At 39.6% G+C, this 20,160-nt stretch overlaps 1 protein-coding gene across 1 annotated transcript in view; it reads right to left on the reverse strand.

Moving 5' to 3' along the window:
- The window catches only part of Stk32a (serine/threonine kinase 32A), a 73,156-nt gene extending 53,669 nt beyond the window's left edge, over window positions 1–19,487 (reverse strand). The window contains exons 1-2 of the mRNA XM_035439046.1: window positions 19,440–19,487; window positions 18,316–18,467 (exon numbers count right to left, since the gene is read on the reverse strand). Coding sequence (XP_035294937.1) covers window positions 18,316–18,434 — 119 coding nt within the window. The 5' untranslated portion in view covers window positions 18,435–18,467; window positions 19,440–19,487. The remainder of the gene's footprint in view (window positions 1–18,315; window positions 18,468–19,439) is intronic.
- Between the last annotated feature and the right edge of the window lie 673 nt (window positions 19,488–20,160).

The raw sequence follows: 20,160 nt of genomic DNA on the forward strand, positions 1-20,160 counted from the left end.
GTATAATGAAGACTGGTGGTCCCTGGTGTTCACTGGTTCAACAAAGGATATTTCATATTCACAGAGAAGATGTCAGAAATTAAGCTCTTGGGGAAATAAAACAAATGCAGGAAGTGATTTTTAAGACTTTGAGATGTGCGTGCTTGGTATTATCTTTAGGAATTACATATGCTGGTGGTGGCACCAGGAAAGCTGCTGGATCAAGACACTTCCATTTGAAATCCTTCCAACTGCACCAACACAAATTATATTCACTGTGTTCAGGAGATCTTTCAGTGAGCCACCCCCTGGATAGTTAATATGTAATCACACCAAGGTCTATTGCACCTCAGGCTGCTCTTGCTCCAGAGCTGAGTTGCTGATGGAGTGAGAATGGTGAGAATCAGGACTTGGTAGCAAAAGAAGGGAAAATACAGTGTCAATCATACATATACATATAACTACAAGTTAGCCTGTGGAGCAGACCTACATTACACTCTGCTGTTGATTGCCTTGCACTCTCAGACCTGCTGATACACCAGGGGCTCTCCTCTCCTTTTGTTGCACTAAACTCAAAGTGTAAATATTCTTTGTACTGAATTCAATGTGAATAAGCAAACACTTTTACTAAGGCTTGAGTTAAGCGATTTCTATCCAAAGAACAAACTGATGCAAGTGCCAGTTTCGACAAGTTAACAACAGTGTTCCAACATGCAGGGGATTAATAATCAAAGAGTAAAGAGGCCAAGGCAAGAGGCAACATGCTCCCCTGGCCATCAGAAATAGAGATTTATTAAGCTGTGAAGTCAAGTCTAACTGTTAAAAATCATCTTCCTTCTTCAGCTCATCCCATCTGAATCCTACTTTGGTTTCTTAAGTTTCAAAGGGAAAAGATAAGCATTTAATTTTCTGAAATTAATTAAAAACATGCAAGCATAGCATCATTTAGTGATACACTGAATGTTCAGACTCTTAACATAATCTGACTTTTTTAAAATAAAAAGACCTTCCTGGTAACTCAGCACTGTGTCACAGAGGCTCGAGGCTGGGTTTCTGTAGCCATGGTTTCCTATGTCACAGCATGGCATAGTTCCTAGCTATCTATGCTAGCATTGACAAGTCTAGCCCTGATGCATGTGAAATTTACTAGGTCATATGTTCACTAATATTTCCACAGGCCAATCTGATGGAGGCAATTTATAAACTGAAGTTCCCCCTTCCCAGGTGGCTCTAGTTTGTGTCAAGTTTACAAAAAGCTAGCCAGCACAGTGGTATTATACACACAAAACCAAACAATCAAACAAACAAAAACAGGCATGCATGTGCATATATGCATATATACTGTGTACATATAATGGCTATATTTTAAAAGACATAACACATACAAAATAAAAAGGAATTAAATAATGCTGATTCATGCATAAAATTTTCTGCCAAAAACTTACTTTGTCTAAATGATGGGATTTATGTAATTTTTAATTTTATAGTTTCTGTTTTGTATTTTACTTGACTTTTAAATGCAAATAAAATGAAAGAAATGCTTTATTCTACTTGTATCCAATGTTAGTTGCCGAGCAAACCATGTTGGCTTCTGACCTGCATAAATGAATCTAGGAACATTCACCAAATACAAACTCAATGTCCATAGTTCCATTCTACACTAATTTAAGGAAATTCCTTTCCTTAAATTGAACTACTATACAACCCTGGGAGGTCAGGGTAGAGGAGAGAGTATGGAGAGAGATAACTAACATTAAAGACCTTTGAAAAAGTCATGGAAAACTACTACTGTAGAAACTTCCTAAAATATACATAAACATAGATGTGTGTATCGTATATAAAAGGAGTTTAAATGAAATCACACCATAAGAGGGGAAATGTTTTTTGTAGACAACATAGGCTATCAAATAAAAAGCCTAGGGACATGTATGAGTACCTAATTTCAAGGAATTGGTAAATGTGTTTCCATAGACACACACACACACACACACACACACACACACACACACACACACACACACACCTCTGATGTATTATGGGCTATTGACACTACCTCCAAAACTCAATGGTAAGTCCCTATTAGTAAAGATAAACCAGGAATTTGAGTCATACGGCATGGAGAAAATAAACTGGTACTAGCCTGGAAGCTTCATTATTACTAAGTAGCCTCCAGAGTTCTGCAACAGTCTAAGAATTCTACTAGGAGAGAAAAGGTAATCATCAGTATTACCTCACTGTAAAACCTGCAAGCTACAATAGCACATATTCTGACATGATAGGCCCAGCTGTGCATAGGTGGCATGAATGTTATGGGAGTAACCAACCATTCTATAATTGTATTTAAAGCCTATTACACAAGACAGAATACATGTCTAATGACTTTAATTTGGCACAAATCACATGTCTGGCTAGGCCCTAGGCCCCATGGCAGAACCCAATACTTTTATTCTGCTAAATGGACACAGTGTTAAATTGTCTCCTAAACTTTTGTCTTAATACAAATATATTAATGCATCTTTCACCCCTCATCAATGAACTTCCTTTTCAGTAGATGGTGACAACAACAAAATCCCGCAACCGGTCAGCACATATAGAACAAGAAACTGCTGTGCTCAGCTCTAAATGGAACATCTATAACACACACTTTACACAAGTCTCAAGGATCATCATGGAAGAGGGGGAAAAATTGTGAGAGTTGGAGATAGTGAATAACTGCAGTAAAACATTGTAACATTGTGCTTAGACATGACAGGACTGTTCACACATGAAGCACTATCACACTGGCTGTGTGCATAAGACCTATACAAGAGCAAGTGAGCTAAAATTTAATCATGCAAGGAGGAGTTCAGGAAGTCCCACCTGTGTCTGAAGAGCCATTGGCAATGTTAGCTATTGAGGGAGGATGACTCAGTTTTCATGCAGTCATTGAGAATCTACGCTCCAGTGGTGGTCACATACCCATGCACATATGGTCAGCACTAGGTGGACTCAGTGAGTTTGGGGTACCAAATGGGAAGATAGTGGAGGAATAAGAGAGGAGGGAACGAAGGGTGGATTTCATCAAAACACATGATATTCATGTATGAAATAATCAAACTTTTTCTTAACCAAGAAATTTTATAGATCCTGTGGGCCTTGTATTCTATAGCTTCCCTGACCAACATCTTTTATGTTCTAGCAAAAGTTTTGTTGAAGAAATCAAATCATTTTTGTCATGGCATTTCAGGAGGCTGGAGTTCTGCAAATGACATGCATGTCCTGCTTCTGATATGCTTCACAAGTCTGTATTTGTGAAAATTGCTAGATTGGTCCACAGGTTTACTGAAATGCATGTTGTGTGTATTGTTTATTTGGGGGAGTGCAAAGCTATTTTATAGCTGAGTCTATGAACTTTAATAAACATGTATATAATTAATAGATCTACTTTGTACTGTTATCTGCCATAGGCATCACTGTCTAGAGCTTAAAGTTCTTTCAGAGTGGTAAAATTGAACTCTGTCTTTTCTCCTCTATGCTTCAAATAGAGTACTTTAATAAGGAAAATGATTTAATAAACTAGCTATGGTGAGACATAGTTCAGATATGAAAGATTAAAACAAATATTTAAAAGTGATCTCTCCTTTAGCAATGATTTTCAAAATGATTTGTTTCCTAATAACTTTCAAAAGCAACCAACATGAAATGAGCTCATGGGTTTGGTGTTATCATTCCCGTTGCTAGTGTGTAATGTTCATTCTTGAACTGGGGAGACATAATCAAGCAACAACACAGACATTGATATGACCAAGTAGGCTTTGATACTTTTATGATGTAAAAGCATATTGCTAGCTGTCTTATATAATTCCTACTCCAAACAAAGATGATTGTTGGAAGTGTTCTCTCTCTCCCTCTTCTCTCCTTTTCTCTCTCTCCCTCCCTTCTCTCTCTCTCTCTCTCTCTCTCTCTCTCTCTCTCTCTCTCTCTCTCTCTCACCCCCCCCCACACACACAGAGAGACAGGACAAGTGCAGAATCAAGTGTAATCTACAATAAACACATTAATTTTCATAAAGAAAGTAAGTCCTGAAAGTAAGTTTCTGAAGGTGTTGGTCTGTAATGACAGACATAAAACTATGTGATACCTCTCTCCCACCAGATGCACATACTACTGTCAGAATGGCAGCACCACCACTCACCACAGCATCACTGAAAATTGTGTTACTTTTACTCTTACTGTCTATACCAACCAAGCATAGTAAAGTTGCTGTTAGTCACCCTTGTCACAAAATAGACATGGTGTGCACATCATGAGAGGAGCTTAGCATTTTTGATAATGAATTCTCATGCCATTTTCTGCAGTGGCTATGCTGTTTCACATCTTTATCCACAAGGGCAATGGCTCCAATTTTTCCACATCCTTCCTAGCATTCATGCCTTTCTGCTTTGAAAACAGTAGTCATCCCAATGCACAGGAAGTAGTATTCCACTATAGATGTGATTTGCAGTTTCCCAGGATTTATGCATGTTGTACACCTTCTTGAGAACCTATTGGCTACTCACCATTTTGGAAAAAAAAAACTCTATTTACATTTTTTATCAGTCTTTAAACTGGGACTTTTTTCCTTTTTTAATTTTTGAAATAAGAGTATCTTCTGTGTGCTATTGAATTCTATGTGAATGTCTTTCTCTTCTTTCTTTTCTTTTGTTGTTTGTTTGAGTCAAGGTCTCTCTCACTATGTAGTCTTGGCTGGAGCTCATTATGTAAGCCATATTGGCCTTAAACTCATACAGATCTACCTGCTTGACTTCCTGAGAGCTGGTAGTAAAAGTTTGCATCTTTCCACATTAGCATGTTGTCTATTGGTATTATCCTTATTCAGCTCATGCTTAGGCAGCCATGTAGTTGAGAATTTAAGGATGCAGCTTCTGACATCTCCAGGAGTCATAATCTCACAGCAAACTCCTGGTTTCCCTGGCTCTTAACATCTTTCTGCCCTGTCTTGTTCAGTGATCCCTGAGTCTTACTTAGATGCAGGAGTTGTGCTGTAGATACATCATTTGAGACTGGGTTCCACAAATCAACCTATTGATTGGTTGTGTTTTTCTGCAGTGGTCTCTGTTGCAATGAGAAGTTTCATAATATGGACTGGGCAGGTTGTATTTATGCATTTAGAAATATGCACTCTGGAGCACATGCGCGCGCACGCGCGCGCGCACACACACACACACACACACACACACACACACACACACACCAGCAATTAAAGAAAAAGGCCACAGATCTGAAAGAAAGCAAAGGAGGGGGCACATAATAGAACTTAGAAGGAGGAAAGAGAAAGGAGAAATGGTGTACTAGTATAATCTCAAAAAATAAAAAATTTAAAAATTTCTTTTAAAGAGTATGTCACCACACCCAGTTCTTTGTAAATTTCAAGAGCAATTTATAGATTAAGTATGATTGTTTTATTAGTTTTTGTTTTTCTAGACAGGGTTTCTCTGTGCAGCCCAGACTGCCCTGGAATACTCTGGCTAGCCTCAGACTCACAGAGACCCCACTATCTTGCCTCTCTAAGTGCTAGGATTAAAGATGTGCACCACCACACCCTGTCTTTGGTTCCAGTTTTCACAAACCATCCAGAACTTTCATCAGGACTTGGTAAAGTCTATAGATTAGCTGAAGTCTGTTGGCTTTTTGTTTTCACTTAGCAGTACAAGCTAGAGAAAACACCATAAAGAATTACCTGTTATTCCCTTTCTCAGCTATGATGCCCCACAGTTTAGGTCTATCAGCAGTTTGCTCAAGCTATCCTCTGTGGGAAACCACCCAAGCTGTTTTCAAGCTTTTAGTATTGGAGACTCAGGGAATGCAATTAGTACATACGTAGTTCATGTGTCTTTTTATATTCTGGCTGGCTTAGCATTATCTTATATTGCTAGGAGTAGGTTTTCTAGTATCAGGATTCACTGTAACAGAAGACAAAGACACACATAATTGTGTTAGATGTTACCAAAATTTTTCAGTGTCTATGTCAATTTTGAATCCCACCGGGAATATGTGACAGTACAGACTTTGTCATGTTCATTTTCTAGGGAATATTGTCAAAGTTTCAGGGGTTTTTCAACTTCAGAAAAATTCATCAGTGCACCAAGCTTTGGAACTTATGTAGTTCTTATTTCACTGTCCTTGTCATGCCTCAGAGTTTATTTAGGAAACATGCAGCTTAAATGTTCTCATTAAACCAATGGCCAAATGACATTACCCACTTTTGCATATTTGTCCAGACTGAAGAGCCACATAACTGAAAACCATGAACTCGATGGCTCAGAGTGTAGGCAGATCTTTAAGACAGATGGAATTGAGAAAACTACTATATAGTCAGACTTCCTATTTTGCAAGAACACTTTTCACATACATCTCAGAGACATAAAAGCTTGGTCTGGGTTTATCTCAGCTCCACTTTAGTTTTTCACAGATCTCGGAGTTGTTACTATTTCCCTCCTGTGCAATTCCAAAGCACCCACACACTTGCCTGTGACAGAACATTTCAGAAGAGTGGATGCTTTTCTTAGTCATGTTGTATTTTCATAATTTATTCATTTTACTTGAGGTCCTCACTTGAGGGAAAGTTTTGAAGATCCTATGCCTTCTTCATCTCTGTATCCACCAGGAACCCCTGGCATAGCCTGGTGTGTGATGCATACTTGTTCATTCAATGACATTAACAAATATTTATTTCGTATCTATATCCCTGTACAATGCTTTTCCGTTGAAGGAGTGACACAAAGAATATGGGTTTTCTTCTTTCTTGAAATGAACCATTTAAAAAAATAAATATGTACACAAATAAGTGGTTAGAAAATTTGACAAGAAATATGAAAGGAAAGTATAAAGTACTATGATAGAAATAGTAATTAACAGAAGGCCCTAAAATCAATTATAGGGCTCATAAAAACTGAAAGCCATAATCTAAGGTCTTCAATAAATGCACAAAGATTAGTAACTTTCACAGTGAAAATGTGGTGTGTAGTTTTTCTTTTAAATCACAGAACAGGCTGCAGATCACATGTCCCCAAGTCTTCAGGTCATAGCTGACTATTCCAAGCACTGACCTTCCTCTGGACAGAACTCTGTGAATTTTATGATCTGTCAGCTCATCATACTGGCTCTGGAGATCTTGTTTATGAAGTCTCTCCAGGGGGAAATTTTCTACTCTAATTTGTACAGAGTCTCCCGAGATGGTTCCCTTAGAGAATATGATACCCAGTAAACAGGCAAAGGGGAATAACATCTAGTTCCCATATAAATGGAAAAGCCAAGACACATGCTCAGGAGTTAATGAAGAGCAATTAAATCAGAACATTACACAAAGGGTTAGAAAAAAGTACAAAACAGTGTTAGAAATTGATAATTTGGGGGATCTGTGACAATCACAGACCACTGCACAGAGACAGACTTGGTGATACTGGGTCTTTGATGGGATAGGAAATGGTCACTAGTGGTTGGGAATGGATGGAAATGTCTTGGCTGGCATTAGCAGGGATCAGGTGTTGAATCAGAGGTGCTGACCTGCCATTACTGAGTAAAGAGAGAACACTCATATGGCACACTTGAGCTATCCATCCCTCTGTCTCTCTGATCAAAAAGACAATTCATTTCCTTAATGAGCAAGGCGTAAAATTCCAAGAATTCTGGGGCAAAGGAAGACCTCCCCAGCACAAATAAAGTGTTCTTATTTCGTCTTTCATGTCCTTCTCCCTGATTCTGTGTATTCAATGTGCCTGACTTCCTTTCAACCAAGTAGTGCCTACAGCCAAACTGTACCAATGGCATCTTCTGCAGACTTGGGAGCATCCTGGTGTCCTTTATTAGCAGGGATATACCAGATAGCAATGTTTCTGATAACCTGACAGTCAAAACTCCTCCACGAAAGCAAATACAGAATCCCCCATTCAGACTTGAATATTTCAAAGAACAAGTAGTGATTTTATCCCACTAAAATATATTATTCATCATGCCAAATGATATCTACATTTTAATTAGTTCTTAGATTACACTTACTTTTAAATGTTTGGTTGAGGTGGTGATAAGTAACTACCTTGCAATCATAATGTTAAGATGGAATGGAAGTTAACATCGATGGGATCCAGATTGGCCATTACACTGGTTTTGTGGCTCAAAGTTAGTTCACTTATTTCTCTCAAGGGACAAAGCTAACATATACCACACAGGCACTGACATGAAGATAGCATGAAACTGTGTCACTTTCCATATGATATATGAAATTGTATTACTTTCCATGTAAATCTTAAGTTTCTCCTAAGAATCTATATCCCTGTTTTCTTTGTTGAGATGAATTCTTACTAGGTAGCCCAGACTTGCCTCAAACTCTCAATCCCCCTGCCTGAGCCTTCCATGTGCTGAGTGACAAGTCTGCACCACCACCCTCAGCAAGAATCTTCTTGGGTCTAAGAGAATTCTTCATGATTAAACCCCAATCTGATTTGTCTTAACATATTTTAAAATCTACAAAACTAGTATCTTCTATGTGTAATCTATATAGAAAAACACAAAATTGTGATTCACTTGGAATTTATAAACACAAAATTTTAAATGGATACTTAGAAAATACTGTTCTAATTTTTAAATTTTACATTTTCACTTATTTCTCAACTTGTCTCTTTAAAGTCTCCATACCCTTCATTCTCAGTTTGTGATTTTTGTGGGGTAAGCAGAGACAATAACATGAGCATTACTTCCTCATATGCCCATCAACAAACCTGCTGCCTCCCCCATATATGCTTAATATTCTGTGAAGGAAGCATCCTCATTTCTACCTCAGGATAGTCCTTTCACCCATACTTTTGGCTTAAGGCTAGCCTACTCACTTTTATCTTCCACTTAGAGGGTAGCCCATTTACATCCTGTCAGAGTCTACTTGTCAGTCATTCCTCTTCTGCCCTTCATTGACAATTCTTTCCTCTAACTGCCTTATCATCTCTGGCATTCACTCCTATTCATACATACCTCAAAATAAATTTTAAATAAAACACAAACTTATAAATAAAAGTAATCTACAAATAAGATGAAAATATAAAATCTAACAGGTTGGTGAATCTCATAATGACCCAGGATTCTATATAAATGTATAAGGAGAATGGAATGTAACCAAATACAGTTCATTTTAGGGAGTTGTTTTGTAAGTCCCAAACCAATTTACTTTTTATGCAGTAGAAATGATCTCAATTTAAAAAAAGTTACATGATTGATAATCTATAATATTCATTCATTTTAAAAACAGTATGATCTAGAACCAAAAGGGAACTTCTTTATCATGACTATGTCAAAGGATATCTTATGGAAAACATCATGTGACATCTATTAAAACCTACTTCTAGGAACTCAAGAAAGACTGGCTTTCTCAGGATCACTCTTTGTGTTCAGCTTTGCTCCCATTTCTCAGCAACAAAGGAATGAGACCAGAGAGGGAGAAATGAAGCCACCGTTATCATTATCTGTTCATGACATGGTTGTAAATACTGAAAATCTATAAGAGAGTTACTGAGTAAGTTCAGAAGGGTTTGCTGATATAATATCAATATCAATTTTATTTTAGTATGCAAGCAACAGACTACTAGAAAACACAAATTTAATAAAAAATAACATTATCAAAAACATCAAATACTTGAGTCAATCTTAAAAACAGATAAAATCTGCCTCCACACCAGGGTTACATTGAAACCAGAAACAAAGGGAGAAAGTCAAGGGTTCTCTACATTAGAAGAAAAATACATAATGTTGAATTAAAAGATTTACTATTTATTTTAGTATGATACAAATCCTCCGTGAATTAATCTATGAATTTACTAGTTCCCCAAATACCAATATCTTTAAAATACAAATTGGAAGACTATCATAAAATTTTATAGAATTGAAAAGATACAGTTATAGCCAACATAACGCCAAAACTGGTGCAAATGAGATATGAAGCAACAGAGTGTGGATTTGCCAGTGTAGCCATTTAATCCACAGAGCTGAGTGCAGACATCCACATGTGTACAATAACTAGAAAGATGATAAATGGGCCTGTGCTATGGAATGGTTCACTCTCCATCTAGTCTCCTGAAGCTCCCCCCTCTTCTGTGAGAACTGGGGAGCACTCAGCCTTTAATTCTCAGCCCTTATGTCTCACCTGCACTCTCTCCAAAGGGGCTCCTTTCCAGTCCCTGAAATGCAGCCACTAGCCAATGCTCTGCACATTCCTGTTTTGCCTGACTACTCCCTGGAGTTTGGGATTCCCTAAGAACATGGGATTGACTCCCTACCCAACAACTATATTTAGACCACTGTGTAAAAGCCCCAGATTGAATCTGCTCCTTTTCAGATCTCTCTATCTCCTTGAGTGACATTGTCATCCAGGTTGTTCAGGCCAACAAACCAAGAGTTATTCTTTCCTCTGTCTTTCAGTTAAGGAGCAGGCCTGCTTTTCTGAACAGAGCTAATTAGACTTCTCCCTAGGACTCTGAATCTTGGGTGGTTGACATGAGGTTAGGAAAGTGGTTGGAGCTGACTCATCTGGACCAGATAGCCTCAAGAGTTTGCCCATTAGTCTCTGTACCTGGATTCCTGGAATTGTCTTTGTCCCTGCTCTTCAACTTGATTTCTTCATCTAAGTTATCCCTCATGGGCCCAGTGAGCTTCCTCTGAACTGAGTCTTTTTAATATCTCTGTGTTGTTTTCTATAAAGAAACTTTCCTAATAGGATGAGAAAATGAAGAGTTGATTAGTGTATTACGAAGACCTAGCTAGTCCAGGAGACTAACCCATTAGTCCAGGCGAGAGCCAGTCATCAAGTTCGTATGGTGCAATTACTGAACACAGGTCACCCAATAATATTGTGTCTCTCCTGAGTCCTTCAGGTACTGTCCTTCTATCTTGTCCATGGACATCAGGGTCATACCCAAGAACAATAATTTCAATGAACAGCATTGGAGTTTAGAATACTTTAATACAGGCTTACACACAAGGTCTCAGAGAGAGAAAGGCTCAGAAGAAAGTCAGACACACTTGAGAGCATGTGTGTCAGCTTCTTAGAATCACATACAGTAAGACACATCTGTGTGTAGCCAGAGACCCCTCAAAGGGAAGGTAGGTCAAAGACAAATGTTTCCTTGGAGACATGCACAGCTAGGAGCATTTGGTTACCTCTTATCGTTCCCAATTCTGGCAAAGCTATGAGTTCTTACCATTTATTTGATCATTTGGTCATTTCTTAAGAATATCTCATGTATTGTGGCAGAGGGCTTCTAAATGAACCATATGGCTCCTCTACCTGCCCTTGTGAGATCAGGACTTTTCCATGACCATCATCAAAGTAGAGCCTGCTTCTCTAAACCCTCCATCTGATCATGAACTCATGATTCACTTTGGCCAAGCAGACAGTAAAAGATATGACATTAAGTAGAGGCTGGAAAAGTGTTTCTCATGAAGTGTGTCCTGTCTTGCCCATGGAATCCTTCCACTACCACTTGACAGCACTCTATATCTACACTGCTATGAAGACAGCAGCAGAGATGACTAGTCCCTGTTATTAAGAACTAGGTGGATTATTTTGTATGGCTAACTCTCCTATCTCAGACAACTTCAAATAAGTTCTCCCAAACTAGAAGAAATGCCTGGCCTGTCCATAGAATCTTGAGAAATAAAATATCTGGTGAGAGGGGCAGAGAGTCAATTCCACTTCCACGAGGAGCTTTGCTCAATTATGTCCAGTATTTTATATATGTATTTTGATCATTTGTAGCTGTCTAAATGAGTATTGCTATTATTCTGAATTATGTATAGGGAAATCAAGCAAAATACTGGGGTAACTGACCTAATTCATAGTTACCAAACTGCACAACAATAATTAAAACTCAGACTCTAAGGCCAGCTAGGAACTGGAGTGGGCATGATTAGAAAATAGTATGTTTGTGAGAGTGCAAAAGTGGTATTGATATGGTGGGGACAAGATCAATCAACCAGGAGCTAATAACAGGGTCCTATCACTAACTTACTTGACTCATTCTCTCACTGAACAGGTATTTATTGATCATATACAGTGTGCTTGCCACTGTTGTAAGAGTTGAAGGAGACACAGAAAAGCATGTTTGCATACCTACCTGCCTTGTTATATTCCCATGGTGGGTATGAAAGATAATAAAATTGATTTTGCTGCCTTATGTATCTTGTAAGGGAGTCTCATAAGATATCTGTTGGGGGTGCTATAAGATAGGAAGAAAGCGGATTTGAGGGTGAAGGGACCAGCTTCCCTTTTGGCAGCCAAAACGGCCGAACACGTGCTCTATGACCTTGTCTTAGTCACTAGAAAGTCAGATGCCTGCCTCGTGACAAAGAACCAATCAGAAGTTAGCTGGTGGCGCTATGCTTTATGACCCTGGGTGTGCTTTATGGACAAGTGCACAGCAATGACGCACAAAGCATAGCAACCACCCTGGGAGGGTCTATGGGCCATAACAACCAGTTGACCAATCAACACAGGGCAAGCCCTCCAAGCCTGGAGGCACACCAATCGTGAGCCTGTGCGTACCCCTAGACACTCCCCTTATGCTGTCCTATAAGATCTCTCAGGAGGCCTTAGGAGCTGTCTTTGCTAGTCATCCGCCATGGCAGGTGGGTGAAAGATCCGAGCTAACATGGGGTTAGCTCATTAAATTACAATAAAGTCTCATGCAGTTTGCATCAAGCTCTCGAATCCACCTGGTGATTGGGGTGACCGTGGTCGTGGCCTGGGACCCCGGATACCTGAGTTTTCCGGGGGTCTAACAAGGGTAGGTTACAGATGAGAGCCCAGGTCCTTACAATTGTCTCTATATAACTCCTGGGGAAGCCCCTCAGTTTCTCTGAGTGTAGAATGGAACTACAAATCTTTCTCAACTGAATTTGTTAGGATAAACAAAGACTCTAATATGCATCCAGCCAAAAGTGATAGGACACCATTCAGGGGCACTTTTGTGCCTCCACGTAGAGTCACGATCTGTGACTCCACGAACCTGAGTAAAGACCAGGGGAGAAGCTTCCAGGCAGCCATCGGTAGGGCTGTGTGTTCAGCTGTCTGAAAGGACCTCTTGTCATGCTCCAGGTACAGGTGGTCTCTTCCACTTAAAATAGATGGCTTTGTCCTCTAATTTATTAAAAGCACATGTGAGCCCTTTCTGTTCTGGGGGCCCAGGGACCCAAGCAAGCAGGGAGAGAGGCCCCAGAGTGCCTTGCAGCCACAGGCTTAATCTCAATTAACAAAAGCCACCTGGGGAAGCTGCTGCAGGTCTATTTGTTTTCTGACCATGGGTTGCCAGGGCTTTGTTAACAGCTCTCAGGGAGAGACTCACAGCAAGACTGTATTTACTTTTCCTGGATGCCAGCCCTGTCTGGCAGCTTTCACTTGATAACATGCCCTACATCTGAAGATTCTTCCTGATTGGGTCCAGGGCCAGGCGGCTGGCAAGGTTGAATGTTAATTCAAATGTTTTCCCTCCCTGACACCTTGTCCTATCCTGGTAACACAGGTACCCCCATGCAGGGGCATTCTACTAAATCCTCCCATGCCTTCCTCACAGTTTGTATTTCAAGAACCATTTGATTGGTATTGGTTGTTTCCTATCAATAGGAAGAGTTTGCAGATAAGAGCCCCATCTATTTTTGCTCATCACTGTATCCTCCCACTGTGGGTGTGTGTTACAATTAGAATTGCCAGATGGAACAAATAAGAGTACTCTATAGCCAGTTAAATTTGACATCCAGACACATTCAATAATGAATAATTTAAAAATGTGTCTGTGTGGTGTTTGGGACTTAGGCTAAAATTATTGATTCAAAAAACTGTGTTTCCACATTTATACAGCAGCCTGAAATATAGCTGATGCTCAGTAAATATGCACACTAATGAAGGAAATAATGGGACTAATTCGTGACAAAAGAAGAAAACTATATGTAAATATTTTGCTGGAATGCACATATCAACATATCAAACATGGTTGTTTGAAGGGGTTAAGACTCCTATTTTTTTGTTTGTCTATAAGATTCTTTTGTTCATTTTTCAAATTGGTTGCAATAAGCAGGAAAGTTTTCAAACACACACACACACACACACACACACACACACACACACACACAGAGGAGAGAGACAGGAGAGAGAGAAATACATGTGTAAGGATTCAGGAATTATGCTGGCCTGCCCCTGGCAGAATGCACTCAGGCAGTACCCTGGTCAGCCCAGGGTTCCATGATTGCTTAGTTGGCACACAGGTGCAAAGAACCCCTTTCCTGTTGTTCCACTGGGACAGACAGGATTTTCCTGTCTCTCTCTTCTCTTCTTCCTCTCTCTGTCTCTGTGTCTCTTTACCAAAAAAACAAAAACAAAATAGGAAAAAAAAAACTCAGTTAAGCTCTGTCTGTCTGGCTTGTTTGTCCCACTGCCTTGGTCACCATCGCCTGATATGGAATCCACCAAGGTTCTCCATGCAAGGTCCCTTCAAAATTTATCCTAACAACATGTGCTCTCTCTCTCTCTCTCTCTCTCTCTCTCTCTCTCTCTCTCTCTCTCTCTCTCTCTCTCTCTCTCTCTCTCACACACACACACACACACACACACACACACACACACACACACACACACACATTCGTATCTCTTTAACATTAAAGCAAACACTGTTAAAGAGAAATTGGTTATTTTTCTCAGCTTGCAAAGTGCAGTTTTCTTAGTCTAACCCCAGAGGCTAGATGTACCTTGAGCACGGATGAGGTTATTCAATGCAACACGGAGGGGAAGAAGCATATTAGAGAAACAGAGAATGTAAAATGGTAAGGGGCTTTGAAAGGATTGCTGTAGTTTTATCTCTTATACAATGCTTCTTAAGGAAATTAGCCTCTAAAGCTTTGGAGGTAGCCATGTAAACCTAATTTTTGAGTTGGAATATAAATTTGAATTATATATAATATCTTGGGGAATATTTAATTAACATGTATTTGATTTGCAGAATGAGGGTGGAAAATCAAACTCAACTCTAATAAAGAATGAATTGAAGACACTTCCCATGATGCTTTGGAATCAAGCATCCTTCAAGTTAGTTAGACTTTTGGGCATCCACATTGGTCAGCTAGTGACTGTTATGTTTAGAATATTATACCTGTATGAAGCAAGGAAGAAGAAAAAATGCTAACAAATAGTTGCAAGAGCCTATAAGCTGTGTAACCCTTTCATCCACGGAAACAAACTGTCATTCATTGTAATCATGTCTTCTGACAATGTGACTTTAAAATGACAGATCATTCATTATTGAGACTCAGATGCTTTGCAGTGGGATTATTTCTCCAGAAAAGACTCACTTAAAAACACAGTAGCTTGTTAGGACAGAAAGCACTACAGAGAGAAGGAATACATGCCCTCTGTGAAGATTTTTAATCTCAAGGATTTAAAAGTTAAACTGGCTTCTGCTAGGGGGCCTTGGGGAGTGGGATAAAACCCATGGGAAGGGGGACAGGGTAATATGAAGGTAGAAAGGGCAGGACTACAAATGGAGAGGTTTCAGTGGGGAAGAAATTAGGTAGTTATGGCAGAGAAGATTTGTAGAGGAATAACCAAGACTAAGGGTGTGTGCAAAAGCCATATGGAAACGTACTTTATAAGCATTAAAAATACAATTTTAAAAACCAAGTTTAAAGGAAGGTACCCTACACAGCATGATAACTCTCTACCCACAAGACATAAGTCATTAAACAAAACTCTGAGTTCCAGATGTGGGGTTTCCCCTTCTATGTTGCTGATCAGGGAGCTGCCATAGGTACCCAAAGCAATACAGTCTATTGACATTGCCCTGAGTGTCCACTAGAGCTTCATGCTAAGACTCTATTGCTGAACACTATACACTAGATATGGGGAAAATCAAACAGAAATGTATCTGGAAGCTTCTCTCTGCTGGTTAGCATCAACAGTGCTGGAAGGTGCTATAAAGGCTGCTGAGGAAGAAAATTCACTTACAGTCTTACCCAGCTGTAAACATTTTGAACTGCAATAACAATCCACCTGGCAGGAGGTATCCATTGGTGCCATAGTAGCATATATGTGACGGGATAACCAAGAGCTTTCTGACTGGATTCCATGCCTACTCTAACAGAGGGAAATTATGTCTGGTACAATAAACCTGCTCAGGAGCTGGTGACTGGGGAAATCCCTGGCCCTTAGGAACACACTGTATTGTTTTGTTAGGGGACATGTAGTCTGATTGCCTTCTAAATATTCATGTTTATATCCACAAATTAGTGCTTCTCAAGCCTTATCAGAGAAGGTTTTTACTACAGTGCACAGTGGCTAATGCAGAGACAGTAACTGGTGAAAATGCCGAGTGTCAGGGGCTATAGAGTGCTCAACCCTGAAGGCGATGTCTATATCACTGGCTCCAAGCTCAGAGGACAGTGTAGGAGAGGGGGTGAAAAGAATGGGAGATGGGAAGGTGTGTTGCAAAAAACAAACAAAAACTTTTCTATATGAAGTAGCTGCTGTAGTTGTGAATTCCTTTCAGCTGTGTTTACCTGGACAAACCCTGCACAAGATAAGGCCTGTCAATATTTCATCATGAGTCCCCACTTCTCCCAGAGGGAACATAGACAGTTAATGGCAGCTTGGAAAAGTGATGTCACTTTTTTTCATGGTGTAGGCACTGATAAGTTGCCTAGGCCTCTTTAAATAACCTTCCACCTATGCTCATGCAAGCAATCCTAATTAAGTTCAGTGGGCCACAAACATTCCAAAGAGACATGAAAGAAGGAGGAGCACTTACTGAAAAAGAAAGGCCAGAGGGAGAGAAGGAGGAGGGGGGAGGAATGAGAGAAAAGAATGGAGGAAGAAATGATGAAAATTTACACACACACACACACACACACACACACTACTGTCAATGAATAAAAAATAATTGTGTTCTACATAGTGTATGATAGCAGTGAGGCTTCCTCTTCCTTCTCTTTTATCAATGGAGTGCTCAATATTTCACTGTGAGTTTCAATGAGAACAACAAAAGAGCAGGGGACATATGTTATTGCACAGTGATTCTCATGTGTGTCATGACCCCTTTGTGGGTAGAATGACCCTTTCACAGGGATTTCATATCAGATATCCTGCATATCAGATATTTATGGTTATGCACCAGAACAGTACAAAATTACAGTTATGAGGCAGCAACAGAAATAATTTTATGATTGGGGGTTCACTACAACAATGGTAACTGCCTTAAAGGGTAGCAGCATCAGGAAGGTAGAGAACCACTGTGCTAGCATGTCTGCCACACTATGGCCAACTCTGCACATACAGTAAACAGAGTGTGGTCTGGAATGACAGAATTTCTGAACATTTTCTGCTTCTTGCATCCTGGCACCCAGGTTTCATTGCCTGTGCCTGCACAGCCAGAAGAAAGAGCAGGAGAAAGGAACGCTCTAGGTGTGTGCTTAGGAGGAGCTCTTGGCTCTAAAAAGGGAAAATGAGTTGGCTGAGCATTTTAAGAAGGAAAAATGTGACTTTGAACAAAGGGAGGCTGTGAAGTGACAGCACCTTGTCATTTTTAGGGAAGGGAGAGAAGAGAGGATATGGTGATTGTTAAGCAAGAGAAAGCCTGCATCCATTTTAGCACCTTACATGGCAGCATTTTGAATAGGCCACTCAAAAATACTGATGAACAAATACACCGAGGCTGTACCAAAATTAGACTCTCAGGAGGTCTGAGTAGTGCACAAATTATAATAGATCTATTTCTAAGTCACACAGAACCATCTCCTTTTCAACTGAGAGGCATCTAAGACACTGCAGATTAACTGGACTGTGTCTGGTAAAGATGGACGGAGGCAGGCTTTCTGCACTGCTGCCTCAAAAGGATTTCCTCAAACACATGGTGAAATCTCAATTATTTTTCCATTAGCATTCTCTGGGTAAAGACTTTCATTTTCTTTGCTCCTGCTGGCAAGTAAGAACTGCTTGGTGTGCATATTTTAAATAACAGTCATACTGAATTAACTTTAAGATCCAGCTCTTCACATAATAGATGCATTAAAATGCACTGGCAAATGAGAAGAAAACAAAGATCTCGATGCACATGAAAAGCAAAGCGCTAGAGGTGATAAACATTACAAGCGTCTCAGTGTCTTCTAAGCCTTGGATTATGGTAAAGGCTTTGAGAACTGATCCAAGATCGTTAATGTGTAGCCAATGGTGTGTTAAGCCTATCTAAACCTTCTGGCTGAGGAAGGCAGTGCCTGAAACTGTGTTTGCAGATGGATGCAGGAGTGTCCATTCAGGGGTACAGTCAGTGCACTTACCACAGATTCACCAGAAAAGGATGCTCCAGTCCCTGCATGATCTGGAGTTCCTTGAAGACATTCCTCACTTCATTGCGTTCCACACACTTCTGTTTATTCATGTACTTCATGGCATACATCTTCTTGGTATCATTCTTCTGCACGATGCAGACCTGATGATGTAAACCCAGGTCAGCAAATGGTTAGGGAGAAGGAAGAGTGTGACTGAGGGACAAAAAGCAGGATTTATTCCTTAGCATGGCATAGGGCCCTTGTCATTCTCTGGGATTAAAGTTCTTATTTCACTCAGGGTAAAGATTCCATTTTCTTCCCCTGTGTATTTAGTACATCAATAATTGAATCTCTGCTTTCTGATATTAGTTTGCCTGTATTTGCTCCTGGCATCTTCGAGACAACATTTAAATCTGCTTCCATGTTAAGAATCTTCTGATAACAAATAGCACCCTGGATCCTCCTTTAAGTGGCTGGAATGGATGTGACGAGAGAGGTAAGAAAAAAATAACAACTAGGCAAAGTTTTTCTTTTCCAGCATAGGTGACATAATAGAAAAGAGTGAGCATGAGGAAACAGCTACACAATTGTTCACGATTTGTTAATTCTTTTAGAGGCCTATACAAACTCCTAAAAACAACATGCAAATTTAAGATGAAATCATTATTTTATCTTAAAGTATGTCTCCACGGAGAAACTATTAGTCAGAGTTTGAAGAAAACAGAAGATTTCTACAGAAAGGTGGACCATATATATTTTTCATGGTAGCATTTTTGAAAATGGTATATTATATAGAAATTAAGTGGTTTCCTTCTCCCATGAAAACATTACGCCTCACATTAATAAGATAACTCTTACTGACAAATTTGCAAAAGAATCTGAAATCTTAACCTTCTTTAGGGTAAAGAGACAACTCCCCAGCACCCCTGACAGTAGGCAGATGTGACTTGAACAAAGTAATACTGAGCACATGACTTATCTTATAGTTGGCTTGCATTACCTGATGGTGACAATTTTGTAAAAGTGCATTCTAAAACATTCCCGAGTTAATCTATCTTTATCATGCCAGTACTATTCTCTGACTCTGTCCATGACCCATAGCTCTGCAGGTAGTTGGACAATTCAGTTCTTACCTTCCCAAAACTTCCCTTCCCAATGGCTCGCAAAATTTCAAAGTGATCAAAGTTGACTGTAAAGCAAGAGAACAAAGAATATTAGGAGTTACTATAAACTACTTTTTAACAGCTAATCAAAGAAACAAGCATTGAGCTAAATCAAAGTGTCTTGTCTAAAATGACACAGCAAACTAGTTAAAGTACCAACTTATTCATTGAAAATGACTTATTAGCCACTAATCTCATGTAGCCACCAAGCTTAGGTAGTGTTAAGAGGATGAAAATGGAGAGTCTACGTTTATGAATCCTGCGTTTATGAATTCTAATGATATTATATAGAGTGCTTTGAAATGAAGTACTCATAAAAATAAATGGAAATTTAAAAGTGCACTGAGCCCTAGGAATGACAGAGGCAGTGGGGCTGTCTCTAAGAACACAGAACACTTATTTGCCTAAAGACACTGAAGGAGTGTCTCTGACACTATGTGTAGAGGGGCACATAGCTTCATGTAAAGCAGTTATGCTTTCAACTTTTGTTCTGCTTGCCTATTTTGCCCCACCTCACTCTCTTGTACCGAAATGATGTCAGTTTCCCCAAGTAGTAAATTAATACACCCATAAGTTCACAGAATGAACCCGTCTCCAGCTTACAGATGAGGATGTCCATGCAGGTCCACTAAAGTGAGCTTTGAAGATGAGATGCTCTACATGTGCTCTTTTGCATTCATAGTGCCTCACG

The sequence above is a fragment of the Cricetulus griseus genome, chromosome 2, assembly GCF_003668045.3.
Source record: "Cricetulus griseus strain 17A/GY chromosome 2, alternate assembly CriGri-PICRH-1.0, whole genome shotgun sequence".
Lineage (NCBI taxonomy): Eukaryota > Metazoa > Chordata > Mammalia > Rodentia > Cricetidae > Cricetulus > Cricetulus griseus.